At 48.8% G+C, this 21,395-nt stretch overlaps 3 protein-coding genes and 1 long non-coding RNA gene across 5 annotated transcripts; 3 read left to right on the forward strand and 1 right to left on the reverse strand.

The window, feature by feature from the left end:
* Positions 1-220: 220 nt before the first annotated feature.
* Positions 221-5,967, forward strand: LOC147241340 (uncharacterized). Its single transcript, XR_015110838.1, has 3 exons — positions 221-391; positions 4,131-4,356; positions 5,613-5,967. It is a non-coding gene; the product is annotated as an uncharacterized LOC147241340 (long non-coding RNA).
* On the reverse strand, positions 397-11,084 carry kbtbd2 (kelch repeat and BTB (POZ) domain containing 2). Of its 2 annotated transcripts, XM_086191010.1 has the most exons (5): positions 10,910-11,084; positions 9,067-9,146; positions 7,050-7,636; positions 4,140-4,305; positions 397-3,933 (listed from the first exon to the last, which is right to left on the reverse strand). In XM_086191010.1, exons 3-5 carry the CDS (start codon positions 7,220-7,222, stop codon positions 2,374-2,376), a joined length of 1,899 nt encoding a protein of 632 aa, XP_086047136.1. In that variant the 5' UTR covers positions 7,223-7,636; positions 9,067-9,146; positions 10,910-11,084; the 3' UTR covers positions 397-2,373. The 2 variants fall into 2 exon arrangements, with proteins under 2 accessions (XP_086047136.1, XP_086047135.1); XM_086191009.1 differs by lacking the exon at positions 9,067-9,146.
* Positions 11,085-11,434: 350 nt separating this feature from the next.
* LOC147241342 (bucky ball-like) lies at positions 11,435-15,297 on the forward strand. Its single transcript, XM_086191313.1, has 7 exons — positions 11,435-11,665; positions 11,757-11,909; positions 12,140-13,546; positions 14,085-14,186; positions 14,609-14,698; positions 14,930-14,994; positions 15,079-15,297. Exons 1-6 carry the CDS (start codon positions 11,659-11,661, stop codon positions 14,956-14,958), a joined length of 1,788 nt encoding a protein of 595 aa, XP_086047439.1. The 5' UTR covers positions 11,435-11,658; the 3' UTR covers positions 14,959-14,994; positions 15,079-15,297.
* Positions 15,298-16,154: 857 nt separating this feature from the next.
* Positions 16,155-20,042, forward strand: LOC147241343 (uncharacterized). The gene is made up of 5 exons (XM_086191286.1): positions 16,155-16,191; positions 16,295-16,552; positions 17,472-19,586; positions 19,668-19,763; positions 19,868-20,042. Exons 1-5 carry the CDS (start codon positions 16,182-16,184, stop codon positions 19,894-19,896), a joined length of 2,508 nt encoding a protein of 835 aa, XP_086047412.1. The 5' UTR covers positions 16,155-16,181; the 3' UTR covers positions 19,897-20,042.
* Positions 20,043-21,395: the final 1,353 nt, after the last annotated feature.

Raw genomic sequence — 21,395 nt, forward strand, 5'->3', positions numbered from 1 at the left:
AGACGTAAAATCTGTTTCATTACACGTCTTGTATCTTTGAGGTTTGTGCTACTGGACGCAGAAATGTTGGCTTTAAGGCGTAACAGCTGTAATTACTGATATTACCGGAGAATAAAAGGGGAAAAGCATGAATTCATAGAGATGCCGTCGCCATGAAAAACACTTTCGTTCGAGCTTCAAACATAAACATGAGGTTTTAATTTCTCCTGCTTGTGTTCATGTCGTTTCTCCTCACATTTTGTTGCATTAAAAAACTGTCAGACGTTTCATTTTTACATCCTGAGTTATGAGGAAACAAACGGCGGATTAAGAGGAAACCTTCACACGACACACAACGGCGTTTCAGTCCCAACAAGGAGGCAGACGTGGAGTCGGGTTCAGGAACGTTTTGGTATGTTTTTTAATAAATTAACGTTCATTCAAAATACAGTGCCAAAGGAATATGATGCAGCCAAACATGCTAGTAAGGTTTGTCATGAAGCACCTGTGCTCATGTTTTTAAAGGTAGGAGGAAGACCGCTTCCTTCCTCCCCGACCCGCCCCCTCCACTACTGCTAGTGGTTGCTGGGGCAGTTTCCATAGCGACAGCCCTGGGCCAGCCCTCTCCTCTAGCAACCAATCAGCAGCAAGATTTCCTTAATCACTCAAGAAAACAAATTGAATCTGATAGGAAAATGGATTTCTACCCACAATCACACTACAGTAATGTCTGATATTAAATTAAAAAAGACACTAATACAAAATAGACCTGGTTATTTTCCCCACACTAAAACAGTTGTCTTTAGACATATGAAAAATATATATTTATTATATATTTATATATATTTCAGCAGCTTGGAAATTAAAAAATGCATGAGCCTGAAACCTAGGTTTGTATTGCGAGTGGAGGTTCGAGTGTTTGCTGAGGCCCTCGTGACAGGAACTAAAACAGACGTATCAATCATGTGACGCTGGTGAGTGAGGTGTCAACTGCTGGCTGTGTGGAAGACCTGCGTGCAAACAGGCGGACAGGTGGTGGCGCTATAGTGGCGTCCAGGCAGAGGACAGAGCGGCAAGGGCAGAGAGGTGACGAGCGACCGGACCCGCAGTCGCTCTTTCCCCACCTCCCTGTGTTCCCCCCGTCAGCGCTCCCACACCTCTGGAGAACCCCGGCGGGCCGGGTTCCTCTGGTCTGCGCGGCCTTGAGAAGATCGACGGATTCGGCTTGTGGAGTTCTTCTGCTCAATGATCCGTCTGGAGGATCGACAGGCGGCTCTGAGGAGGCCGGCTCAGACTCACAGCAGCTACGAACTGGTCACCTGACACACGTGGGCCGCTTTACTACACGTGACCACCGTGGTCATGTGATCAGCAGCGCTCGTTTGTCAGCGAGATACCGTAAAGAGCTTTGCGGCCACGAGGTCAAGCTGAGTCATCGTCCGTCGGTACCAAAACGGCTGAACTGAGGGGACAAGTTACACTTCGTGGTCTCTCCAGGTCTGATGATGTCATTTCAAACGCTCGGCAAATACAAACCACATGACCTATGACAAGCTGGCAAATACTATGAGAACAGGTGGCGTGCATCGTCAGGGGGCGGAGCTAGAGGTTTAACCTGCTCCCATGCTCTACACGTTACACTTTGTTTTGAATACAGAATCATTTTATCCATCAACTTTAATGAGGAAGAACCACAACAACGCGCTACGCCGCTGCCTGGCATGTCCTGATACGACGATGCTGCAACTGTGTTCATTCCTGGACTTTCAGTCAGAAACAACTGGAGGACCCAAACGTGGTCATGGCTCTAATACCGATAATCGACCACAGCGACGGTCGCTCTGCTCACGTAGCGCGAATAAATGAGAACGTCTGTCAGGTGTTACGGATCATTCTGATTCTTCAGTCATGACTGGACCACTTCTGAGCTGCTGCGAGTCCAAAATGCCAGATCACCTGACTTTGAAGCTGGAACTGGTCCAGAGCCACCTGGTCACACCTACTTGGGGGGGGGGTTCCTTTAACAGTGTAACAGCGATGAGAGAAAACAGGAGGGGAGCCGTGATGGGAGGCGAGGGCTGGTGGGTTTTGGTAGTTGCCATTGTCATTCCGAGAAAGTTTACCAGTTAAGTGCATCATCATCATCATCATCATCCTCCGCTTCTCATCACAAAATCAGTTGACGTTTAGATCATCACATTGTAGAAACAGTATGACAGACTTGTAATAATATCTAACAGATGTCACAACTGACAAAGTAAGGAGAAAACAAAACTATCTCATGTTCTGCTCCAGAACGCCCAAAGTCCGAGAAGTCATCCACCCCTCTCCCCCCGGTGTGTCCATCCTTCTTGTTCAGTCAGCGAGGTAGGGGAGGGGGGGGGGGGTTAAGAGCTATACGTGAGGGAGGGACACCAGCTCGCCGTCCACCTCGAACTCCTCCGCTCCATCGGGGGAGAAGAGGTAGGTGGGGGGTTTCCAGGGGGACTCCTCCAGGCAGGAGGGGTACAGCTTCCCCACTGCACAGCGGAAGTCCTTACCCAGATCCCAGAGCACGCGTTCCGACACGGGCTGCCGCAGGTACCAGCGGTCCAGCTCCACGTCGTACTGATAGATAGCGTACTTGGCGCGCTCGTTCATGTGGGTTTCACGCATGAAGATGCACAGTGAGTTGAGCAGCACCACGGCCCGCACACAGGGGTCCGAGTAGCGCTTGGCAGGGATGTTGGCGGCCAGGCGCCATTCGTTCTTGTTTACATCATAGATCTCCACGGTAACAGACGAGCCATCGATGGTGCTGGTTGGCAAGCGGATGCCAGAGTTGCTAACCACGTGGAGGCCACCGATGTAGAAAATGAGGTCGCCGAAGGCAGCTGCAGAAGCAAAACAGCGGCTGGTTTTGCGCATGGCCATCTCCACCCAGGTGTCGGCTCGGGGGAAGTAGCAGTACATCAGGTCGTGGGTCATCACATAGATGCAGTCGTGCGCCACCACCGAGGTGCTCCAGTTCCAGGCGAAAGGCAGGGGGCTCATCATGCTCCACTCGTCCTTCTCGCAGTCGTAACGCTCCACCGTACGCTTGTTCAGTTCCCCGCCGACGTTATCACCCCCGATTGCATAGATGTACCCCTCACAGTAGACCAGCGAGGGTTTGATTCGTGCACACAACATGGGGGTCTTTGGGACCCAGGCGTTCTGCTGGGCGTCAAACCAGAAGAAGCTATCGACCGAGCGGAAGACCGCTTGTAGCTTTCCACTCTTGCCGTGGTTGGTGATGGAGTTCTTGAGAGGGATCTGACCGCCAGCAATGAAGACGTCATTGTCGGGGGTGACGAGGGTCCCCACCTTCTGCAGGTCCCCTGGCGGGTTACTTAGTTTGTAGACTTTCTCCGCCTGCGGGCTGTAGCACACGACTGACGTAGGCAGAGAGCCAGACATGACGTAGCCTTCACCCTGCGTTTCAGACATGGCCTCCATGAAGATGAGCATCTCCTCCTTGGTCATGCCTAACCGTGGCTTGAAGAACTTGGGCATTGACTTGTAGAGACCCTGCACCACAACGGACTTGTCATTGGGGGGCAGGCCCTGGAACCAGGCACGCTGCGTTACCTCTGACAGAGCATCAATGCGGATCTGACTGAGCACGGAGGACAGGTGCTGCGAGCGTGCCTCCATGTTGTACTCCAACCACAACATGGCCGCCTCCCGCACCGTCTCCTCCTTCTCCACGTTGAGGTTGTCGCTGCTCAGGACGTCTATCAACAGCTCGTGGGACAGCTGCAGGAAGGCGTCCTGCCGGTAGACCATGGGGAACTTGTGCTCCACCATGCGTTTGGCGCTCTGCTTCAGTTCACTACAGCTGAACAGGTCACCAATGCTCAGCATGCGCACACAGTTCTCAGCGTTTATCTTCTTCACCAGATAATCTCTGCACTGCAGCAAGACGTCCTCCACCTGGGAGGGGCGAAGGAGACCACAGTCAGAAGTCTGGCACACGGCTCGGTCTTAGCAAATGCTAATCAAACTCAAACAAGACTTGGTGCTGATGTTCGCTCAGCTATGAACAAGCAAGCACCACAACCATCGGACGTCTTCCTTAAGGCTTTCAGAGTCACGCTGACAAAATTATAACGAATCTGCTTCTTTTTCAGTGGACTGACCTGGAGGAAGCAGGCGGTCTCGTAGAGCGGCTCCACGGTGCTGTCGCTGATGGCCAGGTTGCCCGTGTAAGCGTAGGTGATGATTATCTGCAGCGTCGCCGGGTCCACGTTCCTCAGGTGGACATGGGTCTGCTTGCTCTCGCTGAGGCCGCTCATGAACATCGCCCTGCAAGAAGCAGCAAGAGGAAGGTGACCGACGAGGATCACGACAGGCTCGGTGTGCTACTCTCACAATCGTCGCCACTGAAAACCACAGCATCAGACAACTGCTATTTTAGAGGAGAGGTGGTGTAAATGGTTTCCAAGAAAACAACGTCAATCAGACCAACCGCCTGAAATATCACGATGACGCAGCAAATTAAAGACGATGGCAAAACAGCTCCTCTGAAACTAGACGCTTGTCCCCCTACACACTCCTCCGGCCAGGTTGGCCTCAACAACATCGTAAAAATGAAGTGGTGTCGTGATTTAATTCCTAATGCCAAAACTACAAGACTAACACAAGAATCAGATTCAACTTCCTGGCTAGACTGGGACTGTTCCGTCTTTCTAAAATTTTTAATCGAGTTGACATTAAACTGTAGGACGACTCTATTTCCTGCACAAACTCAGCCATGGAATTATTTCACCGTTTCACCTCTAGAGGTTAAGCAAAACATGAAATATTAAACTTTCCAGCCCATAAATCAACACATTTTGCCACATAACCATTTTACTGTACATGGACAAATAGTCACATGATCGGCTCATGTTTCACGACTCTTCACACTCATAAGGCCTCACTTGATAAAAGGAAACGGTTTGAGTCCGGAGGGTGAAACACATCCACGGCCTGGTGGCCGTTGCGTGACGTAATGTTAGCATTTGAAATAAACAGAGCCTCCTAATAACAGCTGGCGACCGGCCAAAGATGCTGGAAAACCAGACGAGGTCACAGAGCAGATACCTGTCACTGCCTGGAGTCTGTTTCCTACGCGCTCACGTCCCTTGAAAGCACCACGAACTGTAAACTGAATGGCGCTGCACCCACACAGACCAAGTCATGACCCGCATGCTAAAATGACACTTGATAGGATCTGGTCCTGGACATCCTGATACAGCCGCGGCGGAGTCCTTACTACTCTAACAGCCACTGCCTATTATTCTTATTCACTATATTAATTAACTATAACTAACTTAAATAAATTACTATATAAAAAATAAGGGTGTGGCTCTTAAACGTCTCGTTTTGTTCACGTTGGCAGTTTTTTGATCACAAAAGAGAAACTATTCCCACTCGGCCATCTGGCCTTGAGTGAATTATTGACATATTTGCTTAACTAAATATCAAAATTGGATTTCCTGCACTGCTACTGACTCTTTGGGTGCGTGTCAAGCTACGCTGGAGGTTACGGTGCCGGTTTGACACAGAAATGTAATCCAGGTTATGAAACTCTTTCTCCAAAACATGTCTAACCTTTAACTCATCTCCAGGAGAGGAGCTGTCTAGACATGGAGGTAAACCTGAGGACATCGTGATCCCATCGCCGCTGCTGCTGGGATGTTTCTGCACTGCAACCACTGATGAATGATGAGAGGCAACATTCTGATGAAGAAACACTCCGGTCAAATGAGGATGTGCTCTTTTTATTGCCTTATATGACAGTCGACTGATTATCTCTAGAACGTTGAATGAACTAAAAACTATTTTGTATGAAACATACATTGTTAAATATTTCCTGACATTTATCAGCCAGAAACATTTAATGAACCGCCAGATTGTCGCAACACAAAAACAATTTGGTGGCTTTTAATTTCCTAAGTGATGTAAGCATGAATAATAAATCAGTAGAAGAAAAGACTCATTCATCCTTAATGGAGTTAGCTGCAATGCTACTCTATGATTTGTCTGGAAAACAACACTGAGCTCCTGTACGAGAAGTTTTGGTGTGTGTGTGTGTGTGTGTGTGTCTCACAGTAGGGGCTAAACCTGCCACGCCGAATTATGCAACCCTGCAGGCATACCCCTTCACCCCCTCCCCATCTCTCACTGGGACCTACGTGACCAGACTTTCGCCTACAAACACAAGCTCTCTCCTAAGTCCCCCTTTCCCTGAAGAGAGGCATGTGGGCAGAGGGGAGGCTGCAGGAGGCAGAGAGAATAAAGAAGGGAAGGAAGGAAGGAAGGAAAGAGGAGTAGTCAGGAGGAGGCATCCTGACACCTCTGAACACCGGAAGGGAAATGCTTTATGTATTAGCACCAGATAACAAGTGTGTGGGAAACAGGAAGATCGGGGAGAGGTGGGTGTGAGTGGGGACCTTTTCTTGGAATGCATGTGTGCAGTGAGAGGGGAGGGGTGAGGCAGGAAGGGGGGGTGAGACTGAGACGTAGACGGCTTGTTCAAATGCTGTGTGAGCTCCAGTCATGTACAGATGGACTCTTCCCAGAGCCGACGCTGCTGCACTGTCTCTCTCCCTCACACACACTTCATTATGCAACATTGTGCGCACCAAATGAGGCCTCCTGAGGGCTTCCAGGCTGTAGAACTACAGGTTAGAGATTGCTTCATTTGTTCAGTGTAGAAACAGAGCAGCAGTGGAGGAACTGGCTGAGAGGGCGACTCGAGTGGCAGCTTTCAAGGAAACGCCATCCCCTGGTTTCCATCCTCCACAGAGGGAAGACTCGCTCCACGGCGTGTGCTGCATTATTCATTGTAACAGGAGGAGCAGCGCATTTACAGATGTAACAACCTGCTACACACTGACAGCGAACACACACCTCATCACAGTCACACTGAGGGGAGTCACTATGGTCTTCAAAACAGAAAAACTCAGTGCTTTATTTATGGAAACTGTGGGAGGCAAACTAATTAGTTATCACCAGACAAACTCCCAGCCAGCAGTCCCAGCACACGTGTGTGTTGCACTCACCTGAAATAGGAGCTACATGTTGCCAGCACCATCTTGTGACATGGGAACTCCGTGTCCTCCACCAGCAGCACGACGTCAGTCAGTAATTTCTGTTCGTAAAAGAACTTGAGCTGCTCCAGCAGGGAGACAGCGTAGTCCGTGTTGACCGGCCTGCGCTCACTGAGATCCGACATGGTTGCATCCCATGAATCGCGCCCCAGTTTTGAAAAGTCACGTGGCCGGCAGAGCCGGACTCACCACAACCAGGAGAAAAATAATAATCTACAGGCTGAGATGAGGGTAAGCAGGGGAGCAGCGCTCCAGTACCTCCACTTGCCCGAGTGGAGGCGTTCAGCTCCTGCGTGGGAAAATTTTAGCTGCTGCTTTGTGATGGAGATGAGCTGAAAGGCAAGATGAGACGCCGGTGGCGTTGTGGAAACCCAGTGTCACATGCAGGAGTCCAGCGGAGGGAATCCTGCAGGAGGACGGGGCCGAATCCCCCTTGTCTCAACACTGATGTGTTTTTGGAGGTCATGCAGTGAGGCACCAGGGTCTGGAGGTAGAGGAGAGCAGGACAGCTGCGGCACTGAAGCTACATCAGTGCTGGTCTGGAAGACAGAAACAAGAAGATGTGATGAGGCCATGATTCCATCAGACAAAAACACAACAGCTGTACATCTTCTGAAGTCAAGTTCAAGCCGGCTGAGGCCTCAAACAATCTCCAAATGTCAAAAGCTGGATACCACATGACCACATGGGGGTGTCAACGGTGTTCCTCAAAGTCTTGAAAGCATGTTTTAATATGTTCCTTTTACTGATTCTCAAGTTGTCAGAATTGGTTAAACTTTGCATCAAATCCAATTTATATTAAAAAAAAAAGTCACCCCAAAAAATGGCTGCAACCAATCATGAGACTGAGGCACACGGAAATGACCAAAAAGTCAAATCAGTGGGCTGCAGCGGTGTTCACATCAGGAGCTGAGCTCTGACCAGCCAGGTTTGGTTCTGAAAAGTCAGAAAGACCAGAAAAGCGACAACCTTTGAAAGGGAAACTGTCCCCACAACAGCGCTAACCTCAAGGCGTCCCTGCAAATCAAGCTAATCAGTAGGAGACTCCGACTGACACGTAGCACACCGTCAGCTACGGAACGCCGCCTGAGGAAGTATCACAAAGATGGGAGGAGATGAACGCTGCTGTTTATGAACTTGTTTTTGTCAAGAAACTACTGACACTGGTGAATACCGAGCAGCCCTGCTGGGAACGCCACTAACAGCTACGTCATACCACTGACTTCTGTCCTCTTTGGCCGCGTCACACCAGCAAACAACGAAAACTCGCTGCACAACAAGCTGCTCTCCACTGGGATGTTACTCTGCCTCCATCTCTCCTTCCACCAGACCTTCCCATCACCCCCCCCCAAAAAAAGAAGAAGAAAAGGCACTAACAGTGAGTCAGAGTGGATGTGGGTAGCTGCCTCTGGGCTCGCAACACTCACACTGGCTTTTTACAAGTACTACAGCCTCTGAATCAAATGGACTCCCTCGTCCCGCTGGTAGAGCCGTTTCATTCATATTCTGATTTACACGCTACAGCGCACGTTCGCTTTCACATCAGGACACAACAAAGTTTCCTTTCAGCATTCAAAACCCAACACAGGAAACTCTTTTCACAGCAGCCTTCTGGAGCTCTGATGACATTCTTGTGACAGTCCCGCCGTCAGAGGACTTGTGGATATCTTTGACAACATTTGGCAAATTCTTTGCTTTCAACAGTCATGTGAGGAGTTATTTTGAGTGTCAGGGACCTCCTCCAACCCCCTCCCATCCCTTCTAACTGCTCCATGCAGGTGTCAGGTTGGGGTAGCAACAATTATTGAGCTGCACTCCTGCATGGACGTGACGTATGTCGACACGTGTGATATTTTCACACCTGCTTCAGCTCCACATCTAGGAAACATGCGTGTGTGCTAAGGTACATGTTTGTCTACAGGAAGACATGAGAGCAGTTTAAAGGCTGCGACATAGCAACCACAGGTACCTTCACAACACCGGAGCTTTCATCTTTCATCTAAGTTGGTGGAACAATAATACGCCACCGCCAACGTTGCTCTTCAACCTCTGTAAAAATGGAGAAGGTGGCACAATGTGAATTTAGAAAGACAGTTGGCGAGCCACACAGAGCTGCACACTGGCGGCGGCGGCTCACGTGTACCTCACCACGGGAGGCATGATGATGCATCGGTATTTGTCCAATGAGCAAGCCCTGACAAGACTTCTTTGTAAACAGGTAACAAGCCATGAGGTAACTCAACCTACATTAAGAGCTTTCTCCACATGTTGGACTGTTTTTGCCGGGGAAACATTAATTGACCTTCAGTCACCACATTTCCAGTTTTCATGGTTGACGGGCACATTATGTACTGGATTTACTCCTAATGACAAGTACAGTTGTGTACCTATACATCACATCATCTACTGTCCTCAGTATCGAACCAAATTGCATTGCAGCATATTTTGAAAAGTATCAATCAGAATGCTGATGGTGGATTGAGGCGGTTATTATTAGGACCAGTGCAGCTTGTAAGATGTCAAACTCCTCGCTGACTCCAGGTTTTTGGCAGGTTACCATGACGGAGCCATTAAGCCACTTTTGCTGTGGCTGCTTCCAACGAGCAGCTTACAGCCACCGTGATGGTGGGGAAGACTCTATGACCCCGTTTCAATTACGGCCTGACAGCAGGGCAACATAATTGCTAATATTCTATTACGTGCCAAGTGTTATGTCAACCCGCCGGAGGAAAAGCGGTCCAGTTCGGGTTGTGCGGCGGTGAATGTTACAACCACGCTGATAGCGACGAGCCCCGAAACCGCCGCGGACTGTGTGTCATCTTTACTACTTAACACTTGTGTTGTTAACACGTCAACAGCTGCCAACATTCAGCACATCTCCCACTTCTCTCAGGCTAGCGAGCCGGGCTACCTAGCTGCAAGTTAGCATCTGCTAGCACTACTGGTTTATGAGGAGACGTGACAATAATCAGTTAATTAAGCTGCTGGGATGTAGAACTGCATTGTTGTTATCTCGTCACATGTCCAACCAGGGGTGTAGTTTATTAATGCAGGCTGTGTGTAGATGTTAGCGGTATCACCAGGCCATCCACATTAACTTCAGAATCGCTCACTTTAGCGGCTTTTTAGCTAACAATCACAACCAGACGGAGTTACTCTTGGCTAGCTTACTGAAGCATCTCCCCGACTGCTTAACTGACAGCTGATTTCTCACCAGTGCCTGATATTTAAAACTCGCCTCATGCTAACTTGCTAGGTTAGCACGTTACCAATTATTAGGCATCCCTCCACTTTCCACCATGCCCAAAACAAACCCCTACTGGCTGCCTACAACACGGCAAACTAACGCGACAGAAGCAGGCCCGTTACTCCACACACACTTAGCCGGGGTTAGCTAACCTCCCAGCCACTTCAGCTACATGTTGTTTTCATGGCGGAGGACAGCGAGGCGGCTATCACCGTCTCAGATCGACTGATCAGCAGGCATCTAATCAGCTAGCGTCGATATCACGTTAACAGCCAGCTCCAGTAGCAGCATCGCGGCAAGTTAGCAACTTTAGCTCCGCGGCGGTCCACAGTTCCGGCAGCGGTCGATCCGCACTAGTCGGCTAGTAGAGAACCAAGAGTTACAATCATCAGCAAAAATCGTTTAAGAAACCACCAGAAAGGAGAGAATAACAACAAACCTGCGCAAATCGGAGAGCGGTCAAGCTGCTAACAGCACTGCTAACTGCTAACAGAGCTAAACTAGCTAACCTGGCTGACTTCTCAACTTGACCACTTCAAAAAAACCAAAATCAGAGCTCTCTTACGGTAACTGTAGGCGGGCTCCTCGCGCTGAACCGTCGCAATGGCGTTCCCCGTCAGCTGAAAGTGCCAAGTGCGCTCCTACAGCCGAATTTAGACATTAAACAGTTGTGTTGAAGTGCGGTACAGCGGACAACCTTTTAGCGCATCTTCAGCGCCTGAAACACTGGAGGCAGTCAGGCAGAGGCCAAATCAGGATACTGCGCATGCGCCTAAATTCTACCAACAAGCCTACGCGGGAGACTAACAGTGACATCCAGTGGACAGAAGGAGACACAACAGCGCTGCGCAGCTCGGTAATATCATACACAATCTATTACTTTACTAGAACTTTATTGTCTTATCTTATTTACTTATTTTGTTTTTTTCACTTTCCAAAAATGTAATGTCACCAGTTCAACAGCTTTGTTTGATTAAAAAAAAACTTCTCCCTTCCCCTTGTGGCAGTGGAAAAGTTAAAGAAATTATTAAACAAACCGATCCTAAATCCAAGGCTGCGTTGACGTGATTTAACCCTGCCTGTCCAGTGGGGGCAGAGATGCAGGTGTTTGCTATTTGCCTAATGAGCAGAGATGTCTGGGCTTTTGTTAGTCGGGATGTCCGGTGAACCTCCAAGTGAAACGTCTCTGCTCCTGTTTGTTTATTGAGAAACTGACTGTTACACTCTGAAAGTCATTGGCAGGGGATGTTTATCTGGTCGTCATCCTGCTGCAGTGTTTTATCTCTGATAATTTGAGCAGGAACGTGGAAGAAAATGGACGGTAACGATTCCACACCCTGAAGTTCATTTAAAGTTGATCAGAGGTTTATGTCTGCTCACACTTGTTGTTTTAAATGTTCGCTTTTCCGTAGATGCAAGCAAACAATCGAATTCCTTCGGGAGTGGACAGCAGAGGCCTCACCATCCCAGACCGTTCTTCTATGTTCAGCCGCCATCGCAGCCCTACTACCTCTACCAGCACTGGCAGATGAACAACCCCTACAGCCACTATGGGCTACCTGGAGGTAGAGACCTGTTAACCTGTTGTCCACTCACTGTGTGTGTATGTACATTTTATAAATACTTGTGTCCACCTCGTTCATCATTCTGTCACTTGGTTTCTTGATATAAACGTCTCAGTATTGCAGGACCTCTGTGCGTATGAACACCAGCTATACAACAAAGTAGATCTTTAAGTTCCTGCAGTCCAGCAGTAAATTGCCAGAAATGTCTTGTATCTGTTCCTGAACTCCAGGTTACGGACGTCCCTTCCTGCAGCCGTACCAGTACATGCAGTACCCAGGCTTTATGGTCCCACATGCCCCCTTGTATCCGATGGAATACAGGCGGATGTTTGAGCCTCGCTTCCACACGCCCACCTGGGCTGACGTGCCTCGCCAGCAGCAGCAGCAGCAGCAGCATCCCCCTCAGTGTCATGGGCGTCGCGAGATGGCCTGTTCAGAGGTCCAGACGGACCCCAGTGACGCCATAACCAAGCTGATGGAGTGCCTGGACACGATTAGAGCCAGTGAGCTGCAGGGAGCTGAGAGGGAGCTCGACTCAGGGGTGGCATCTCAGTCCTCCGGACTGATTTCTCCAGGAGAGAAGACTGAGGGGCAGAGCGATGCCCACCTCCCTCCATCTGCTGACTCTCCAGCTGTGGTCTTCAGTGACTCCACAACAGCAGTGTACGATGCCGAGTCGAGCCAGAGGAACTTGGACTCTCTGAGCCCTCCGGTGTGCTGGTCAGGCGGTTTGGAGGAGGAGCTGCCCCTCGATAGCTCATCTGTCCATGAAGAGTGTCCTGACCTGGAGCAGTCAGCAGACGAGGATCACTTCCTCCCCCAGGAGAGGTCAGAGGTCAGACGTATCCAGACAGATATTTGTGTGACTGATCTGAGTGTTCCAAAATGTGACGCTGAGGTGGGTCTGACGAGTCCGCCAGCAACCGTTAAGGAGAAAAGTGGCGCTGAACTCTTTCAAACAGCATCGTTGGATGAAGCCGAGCAAAGCTACCGGATAACGAGGCTGCCGTTTGAGAGCGTCTTCACCTCAGAGGCAGCAGGAGCTGGCCGCCTCCCCTCCCCCGCCACCCCTTACTACTACAACTACCTGTCCATGCAGACCACCCATGAGAGGATGAGTGTTCTCAGCCCGTCTCTAGATGAGCTGTCCTCCAGAGACGAGATGTTCTCCACTGACCTGGAGGATGTGGACCTGTTCCCCAAGCACGTGTACGCTGGTGGGAGGCTGGCTGAGGTTGTGGGTGTTGAAGCTGCCGAGGAAGTGGACGAAGTCTGGTTGCCGGGGGCCAAGCAATTCCTGTGTGCCTGCTGTGGGAAGAACCTGGCCAAGGGAGGAAGCAGGGTCAAAGGTCACAAGATGTACCGGGATGAAGCCCCTGACTCTGAGGAGGAGAGCAGGTATGGAAGGGGGTGTAAGCAGTCGGTCCGAGTGGTTGTGAGGAAGCATTCTGCACCCAGGAAGACTCATCCAGGTCCACTGAGGCACGCTGCCAAACCCTGGTACAAGAGGGGCCAGTACAAAGACCCCTCAGACCCAGTGGAGCAGGAGGAGGGTCGTGACCTCTGTAAGCAGGAGTCAGCTGACGGCGAGATCGGAGAGATGACCAGCAGTGCGCTGCAGTGCAGAACATGTCAGGGTAGGTGTTCTGTTCTGTCCAGTTTTCTCGAACCGTTCACTCTCAGTAAGTCTGGAACCGCATCTGAAGAGAACATCCATTTCAGGAGCATTTAAACGCAGGAACTCTGGTCTGATGTCACCCTAAAACGTTCAAACACTGGACGTAACTTTGATCATTTTCTCAGTATTTTTACAAATTCTTTTTCCAGTTGTTTGATAATATTGATCATGTTGAAATTAACATTCCTGAAAAAGAAATTCTGGGTTTATCTTCTATTTTGTAAATTTATATTTTACTTTTTTTGCAAATGTTGTTTTGTATTGTTGGCTCACAATTTGTTTTCCAAATGAATTCACATTTCTTACAAAAAAACACAAAGTGCCATGAATGACACAAGAAAAAAAAAACATGAAAATGATCAGGAAATCAGGGATAATCAATGAAACTAATCACTAACATCTCAAAGGTATGGTCATTTTGTTTGAATGTCAATGAAAGAACTTTTTAATGTAAAATAAGAAATTGTGTATTAAACGTGGACTGAACTCTTTCGTAGACAGACTCTGCAGAGAAGATCTCGCCACGCCGGACCAGTGCCGGTGGGGGGACGGCAGCGGGATTCCCAGGAGGAGACAGACGGCGCTGCTGCAGCGACACGGTGAAGAGAACGCTGACTTCTGAAGGAAACTAGAGCTCTGACGCCTCTCTGCCAAATCTATACACACGATTTTAGTAGCAGCTTACAGTTTGGGGCAGCTTGACTTTTGTCTTAAATGCCTCGCATTTGCTCTCCAAGCGCAGCTCATCAGTAAACATTTAATGTGCTTGTGGGTTTTTTTCCTTTGACGCCAACACATCTGAGAAACCATGAGCCAGCTGACAGAAATGATGTATCATGAAAACTCTGAGATTTTAGTTCATGAAAGAGGAAGAAAAACGTGGATGAAAGTACAGCTGAAGTGTGTCCTCCAACACTGTCGGATCTTTACTCAACCATCACGTGGACTTTCGTGATCTCCATCTGTGGATTTCAGTCCGTGTTTGTGTTGCTCATCTGTTCCACTTGTGTCATTTTGGCAGAGCTGAGCGCTCAGAGGACAGCGACGCACCAGCGACCACGAGAGGATGACAATGACGACAATGAGCCGCCATCCTTGCACTGGGAGAGAGGTCGCTGCTTTGATCCGTCATTAACTTTTCCTCCGTAGCCTCTAAAGAGCACCACGGGGACGAGGAAGCTAACGGGAAGCTAGCGTGGCAGGGACAAGGTGTTTTTTGTAGTCCAACAGGAAATTAGCATTACGGGGATGAGGTATTTTTGTAGTCCAACAGGAGGGAGGATGTTCAGCTGACCTAACTAATTTGTGCGTCACTTGATTTAATGGCCTGTGTCGGTTTCAGGCTCTACTATGAGAGAACCAAGATGCTGACGTTCCCTGACTGACTTCAGAACCACGTGTTGAACTGTAGGTGAAAGAAACGTGACACGATGCACCGACACACGTCACGATGCCAGAAATGTTTTTCATGGTTGGTTGTTTCCTCCTCAGGTCCCCCTGAAGATGTCGATGTTCCAGGACTGTGTAATTAGTATTTAGAGCACCAGGTGAAACGCACAACACGAAGCCTCTTTTTGTTATTAGGAGTAAAAGATGAATGTATAGTTTCAGCAGTGGCACTGCCTTGCACCAGTCATGATTGAATGAATTCCACTAATGGGCTCAAAGGTTGTGTTGCAGACGATGGTTTGGGGCCAGTCCAATAAAATACTGTGTATTTAAACTCTGTGTGGGATCATTTCTTCTGGGAGACCGTGACTGGAAGCAGACTGAGAGTCCATCTCCTGTGAGTCGCAGCGTCAGCGGCTCCAAAACTCAGCAGCTCGACATTAACAGAGGATGGAAGCCACACGTTACACCGCCGTTGGTCGCTGGTCATCCACAGCATTCTTTAAAAGAAGACCCTATAATCCTGCTCAAGTGTGAGGTAAAAGTAAGGAGTAGACAGCACGAGTACTCTTGAAGGGTCGGTTCAGGTAGAAGTTGTCAGAAATAGATCTGATCGAAGTACAGGTACCTGAAAATTGGTGCTTGAATGATTTTCAAAATATCTGAACCAGCGCTATCTGTCCACGCCGGTGATGTCACTGTGGCCTTCATGACTCGCCTGCCACAGACATGTCAGACATCCTTGTTAGTTTTAATCGTCATCCTTGGTTCAGTCACGATCTAGCTGACAAACAGTCGGCGCATTTTAGTTCAAAGAAACCAAAACTGACACTTTCCGTTGATGAAAATGAACCTGTTGGTTTGAGGCGAGCATTAATGTGTCTCCCGCTTCTAAAGCCTCTGACTTTGACCTTATTTGAGGCTTCTGACAAACCGTTTCTGCCACTTGATAAGTGTGTGGAGATCAGATCTCATCCAGTTTTCCAGTGTCTCAGGTTCCCCCATCTGCACTTGGGGGTCTCAGCGAGTCCTTTCAAGTCACGGGTCCTTCCTTCCCATTGCTTGACCCGTTGTGGGAAGCAGAGCTTTCATTGGCTTTAACAGAGCTCTGATTGGATTGATTGTCACCTGGAAGCAAAAGCTGACCAATCAGCGCAGCCTTTTACAGGTAACCTCTGCTCACAGCTGACACCTTTGATTGTTCCATGAGAGCAGGTTTGTTTGGAGGAAGTCCCTCTGTGGAAAAGGTTCACTTGTTTCTCCTCGTTCACCTGCATTTGCCTGTTGCGCTGCGACACCTTCTGCTCCTCTTCCTCAGGTATGGAGACAGCCACTTCTACCGCACACCGTTCTTTCGGATTTAGTTCTCAAGGTCCTGGAGCTCTGCCGGCCCAGGAGCCTCATCAGCCGGCTCAGGGGCCTTCAGGAGCGCCTCGTCCTGAGGAGCAGCAGCACCACAAGCCCTTCTTCTACATCCAGCCCTCACAGCCCTACCTGCCCATGCAGAGTCTGCAGTGGCCTGTGGCTTTGCCCATGCCTGTGGGCTACAACCCCTACTACAGCTACCCGGGTCTAGGTAAAACCCTCTCTGGTTCAACACCTTTTGAATGCAGCATGTTCTCAAAAGTTACACATAGCAACTCACCTGCCTCAAGCTTCGTGTTTTTTGTAGAACTTTTAGCCAAATTATAGCACAGATTTCCACAGCTTCACGTTGTCATGTTCTTGGACATGCTACCTGCGCACAAACACACTTTTTATCCACCACACCTTCACAAAACTACTGCAGCCACTCCTGGATTCATGATGTCTGTCATATTCCCTTTGTGTTGTCTGTTTGAGAGGCGCTGGTTTATCTTTGCGGCTGTAATGAGTGGTGGAGGTGTTGCACTCGGGGGGTTCCTCACATATTTTTTTCAACCCTTTTTCCTTTTAAAATGGGCAAATTATTCAAAAGGAGGAAGAGAAGGTCGCGCGCGCAGAGCTCCATCTCGCAGTTAGTTTTATTGAGCCGATGTTCCAGCAGCAGGCAGCTTTCCTCAGGGCTGCTGAAGTTACTGAACAGAAAATTACCGTTCAGACTAAATGGGCTCATGAAGGAGGATCCAGGTGATCTACCTGCACCTCATAAACTGCCAGGTGACTGACTAATGTGTTGCTTTCATGTGAGGCATCAATAATATTCAGTCTAAGTGTTTTCAACTTGTCCTCCATTTCTTAGAAGAGCACAAATTTTAGAATTCATACACACAGAGTCATGCGTAACCCGTTATTGGTAGATCTGAATCACGAGTGGCACATTTGATGTTTGATTTAGTTTAACGCTCATTGTGGAGGCCATAATTTGAGCTGCGGTGTAACAGAGACGCCCTCAGTCGATCATTACAACTTTCAACCTCCAAATTTAAATAAACAAGCAGATACAGTTTAAAAACTACGTGTTTTTAAATTCAAGCAACGTTTTATTGCTGACAACATTCTTTTTCTGTGAAAAGGTTACGGTATGCCAATGATGCCACACTATCAGACGAATCCGTACATGGAGCCGCCTGGCTTCGTTGTTCCCCATACCCCCCTCCATTTGATGGACTACAGGCGCATGCTCAACCCCCAGTACTACCACACCATGGCCTACCACGCCCGCAGGCTCCGCTACCAACAGAACGCCCCAGCCAGAGACGTTACCAGCAGTGAGGTTCAAACTGAACCACTGTTGGCCACCCCGAGGACCAGCACCCCAGGGTCCAGCCATGCCGAAGCCTCCGGTGTTCACCCAGCCTGTAGCGGCAAAGAGACCCCCAGTGTCCCCATTAGCCAGCCACTCCTGCCAGTGTCAGCTGTGCAGTCTGCAGATGCGTCTCTGGAGCTCAAGGACGTGGCACCTCCCTGCTCCACCAGCACGCCCCCAAATGGCAGCTTTGTGATTCAGACGGAGGAGGTCAGGATTGAATGCCGGACCACGCCGGTGGGACTCCAGCTCCTGCATTCTCACGAGGCTGCAGAAGTGTCCCACAGATTCTCTCAAGACGTGGTAAAGCGTAGCTCCATTGCTCAGGGCCATGTACTGCAGGATGAGAGCCTGGTTCCTGCAGACCAGTCGGACCAGTCGCTCCAGGCTTGTCCTGATATCCTGCTGGTTGGGACACCCAGTAGCGGTGAGAGGATCCCAGAGGAATCAAAGACAACAGACTCTGTGACCCTGAGTGCCAGCTCGCAAGGAGCAACTGACAGTGAGGAGACAAGGAGAGACAACGACCTCAGTACAACTTCCAAGAATTGTCCGTTTAAAGTCGTTCACCTGCCCTTCAACCCCAAGTATCTGGAGGAGCTGCAGAAAATGGAGTCGGCGGTCTGGTCTATGGAGACAACTTTGGTGCCTTCCCCTGACTCGCTGATCTCAAACGACCACGTGGTATTTCAGGAAGACATGCTGCGCTTTGTACCCACGGCAGATGAAGCTTTGAGAGAGGACGCTCCTACAGGGGAGGTCATCCCCATGATTAAGATGCCTCCTCTGGCAGTGGAGGAACTGTCAGACCTGGTCCCCACAGCTGCGATTCCCGGAGACGAGATGGGGTCTGAAGCTGATATCTGCCTCATGGTGGATATCCCCGGTGTTGATGAAGCTCCTGTATCTGAGCTGAAGCACCAAGCGGAGGTGACATCTGATCCGCTTGCACTGAATGACTCCACTCTCGAGGCAGATAGAAACCAATATAGAAGGGAGACGAATGTCCAGGATCACCAGGACACCTCATTTGAGTCTTTACCTGCTTATCTGCCCTCCAGCAGCTGGCTAGCTGACTTCGACAATGTCTACTATTACAGCAAACTGCCACCTACTCCCAAGAAGCAGAAGAAACCTCTGAGCAGATGTGGTTCAGATGTTCCTTCCAGAAGGAGAAAACTGGAAATGGAGTACAAGGACCCGCCGACTGTTCGTAAGCCAAAAGAAAGGTACAAACCCAAAGGCAAGGTGGATCGGCGAAGCCTCTCCGACCACGAGTGCTTCATTAGCAGGAATTTCAATGAGAATGCATTCACTCACTATGGATCTAAGCCAGACCGACTTTGCACCAGATGTCTGGCAAAGCCCAGGGTCTGCACACATGCCAGCCCAAGACTTGACGCTCAGGCCTTGAAGAGGAAAGCTGTTCCCTTCCAACAGTGGAACGACCCTCTCCTGCCGACTTGCGAAGCCTGCAAATCTCACACAAAGACACGACTGGTGAGAAACGGCTCCATTCCCGACGTCCGTGCTCTGCATCACGGACATGACACAGAGGGGGAATCCTCTGAGAACGGCTCGTGTCACACAGCACTCAAGTGGCGAGCGGTCGAGGATCCCAGGAAGATCAACGACCTCAAGAGGCCACTGGCGTCCAAGCAGAACTTGGAGAAGCGTCCTGCAGCGACGTACCCAAAGCTGAGAGGAAAGAACTGTCTATGTCACCAACCACAGCATCCGCCTGTCGCGTGGGAGCGGCTGCGCCACTGTCCCCACGGCAGCACCATCAGGGAAATGGATGAAAACTGCGCCCTGCCTGTTTCCCCTCAGGGCGCATGGAGACACTTGGATCAGACTTACCTGACACACCAGTGGCAAACTGGTAAGCAGGTTTTCATTCTCGTTTCGGTGTTGACATGCTGCAGGGCTCCATAACTTCGAGACTTTTTTTATTTTACCGCAGCAAAGTCGTGGAAGGCAGCGAACCAAGACACTGACGGCTCCAAGAATGAAGCCAGATCGCCACACTTCAATAAACACAAGACATCACAACCACAAGGTACGGCTCCTCTGGATGCAGGTCGCCCTGCAGCAGAATCACCAGCGTTCAAACGGATTCACTTGTTCACAAGTCTTTTAATATTCTTTTTTTTCTCTCTGCAGGAACTCGTAGAAAAGACACAAGATGTTGATTTGCACAAGAGCACAATTTAACAATGTGGGGAAAAAAAGCACTTTAAAATGTTGTTCACTTAAATTATTTTCACTTAAATTATTTGTACAGTCACACATGTTCACTATTTATTACCAACAATGAAATAAACACAACTTTATTATACTTGTTGTATGAATCTGCTTTTGAAAACTACCCTCGTATCTGCACTTCTAGATTGTGTAGGCATTTGTAGTAATATTGTAGTGTAGTAATAGTATATTGCCACTAGATGAAGCCATTTCTATGCTAAAGCAGATATCGAGGGATCACATGATCTTTCATTCCCGCTGATGGCAGCATTTACTGTACAAAATAAAAACACATGGAAACATCAACTTTTCCAAGTGAACCAAACTCCAACAGTTCATTTCTTCAGCTGCATATTTTAAAGTAAACTATCTATGGAGAGAAAACACAGTTCATCTGTTTTAAACATTTAATGTCGCTTTATTTTTGTTTCTCATTTTTGCACGAGTGTCCTCCTGTCATGTATTTGCATAAAACTACTGAATATTACACACACACACACACACACACACACACACACACACACACACACTTTAATTTTAGCTTTATGTCCATTCTAAGTATTTAGAGGGAAAATGGAAAGGCCTGAGTCAGATTCCTTGTGTGGCCGTACCAACATAATGGCCAACAAAGCTGAGTCAAATCGTAAAATACAAAACACACGAGTGAGGACGCGAAGGCAAAACCCTCCACAGATATTCCAGAGCAATTTTAGGACTTCCAGCTTCGTTTGGAGCCTTGACAGAAACTTGACCTTCTCTTATCAGTTCATGGGAGGAGAATAAAACTGACATGTCCTCCAGCACCGACTTGTGACCAGTCTTCCTCAGTCGCAGCGGTGGTGACGACCATCAGGTCAGTTTCAGTAAAGTCCAATCATTTGTGAACACCCTGCAAATGCGGGACGTTCCAATTAGCGTCTTTAGCTCAAATGTTTTATGCTAATCAGCTAACGTTAGCATGCTAAGAGACTAAGATGGTAAAATAGCAAATATACCTGCTAAACATTCGCGTTGCCTCAAAGGACACATTAGCAGAGCAGCTAGCACAGCTCGGGGAGACTGAATACGTCAGCTAAATCATACAAACACTCATTTACATGGATGAGGGGTTCGAGCAAAATGAAATTTCAGCGTTAGCATAGCCTGCTGGAGCAGCAGTCAATAAAAACATAAGTCGGTGTTCCTCGTCAGGCTGTGTAGGCAAGTGTGAACTGCATTATTGACCGATAACATGTCATGTCCACCCCGCGAGGCAGAAAGATACAAAAAGCACTGAATGTAAAAGCATGAATCATGTTGATCACACCATTAGTTTATGCAGTGTTCAGCAAACCTTTGAAACCAGGTAGTAAAACCAATTACACCGATAAAGTTACGTCACAGCGGCTGTAGCGGTAATAGCTTTCCTGGCTGGAGGGGAGGTTTGTGTATGTTTCCTGGTTCAAGT

The sequence above is a fragment of the Aulostomus chinensis genome, chromosome 21 (assembly GCF_037954235.1).
Source record: "Aulostomus chinensis isolate RoL2024-O1b breed Wild chromosome 21, RoL_Achi_v1.0, whole genome shotgun sequence".
NCBI classification, from domain to species: domain Eukaryota; kingdom Metazoa; phylum Chordata; class Actinopteri; order Syngnathiformes; family Aulostomidae; genus Aulostomus; species Aulostomus chinensis.

Excerpts from the sequence above, each read along its gene's own strand:
- kbtbd2 (XM_086191009.1), bottom strand. The coding sequence starts at position 7,222 with ATGTCGGATCTCAGTGAGCGCAGGCCGGTCAACACGGACTACGCTGTC. Across the intron at positions 4,306-7,049 it reads ACATGTAGCTCCTATTTCAG|GGCGATGTTCATGAGCGGCC; the intron begins GTGAGTGCAACA and ends TGCTTCTTGCAG. Across the intron at positions 3,934-4,139 it reads AGACCGCCTGCTTCCTCCAG|GTGGAGGACGTCTTGCTGCA; the intron begins GTCAGTCCACTG and ends CGCCCCTCCCAG.
- LOC147241342 (XM_086191313.1), top strand. Across the intron at positions 14,187-14,608 it reads GGCGCTGCTGCAGCGACACG|AGCTGAGCGCTCAGAGGACA; the intron begins GTGAAGAGAACG and ends TCATTTTGGCAG. Across the intron at positions 14,699-14,929 it reads ATCCTTGCACTGGGAGAGAG|GCTCTACTATGAGAGAACCA; the intron begins GTCGCTGCTTTG and ends TGTCGGTTTCAG.
- LOC147241343 (XM_086191286.1), top strand. Across the intron at positions 19,587-19,667 it reads GACACACCAGTGGCAAACTG|CAAAGTCGTGGAAGGCAGCG; the intron begins GTAAGCAGGTTT and ends ATTTTACCGCAG. Across the intron at positions 19,764-19,867 it reads CAAGACATCACAACCACAAG|GAACTCGTAGAAAAGACACA; the intron begins GTACGGCTCCTC and ends TTCTCTCTGCAG.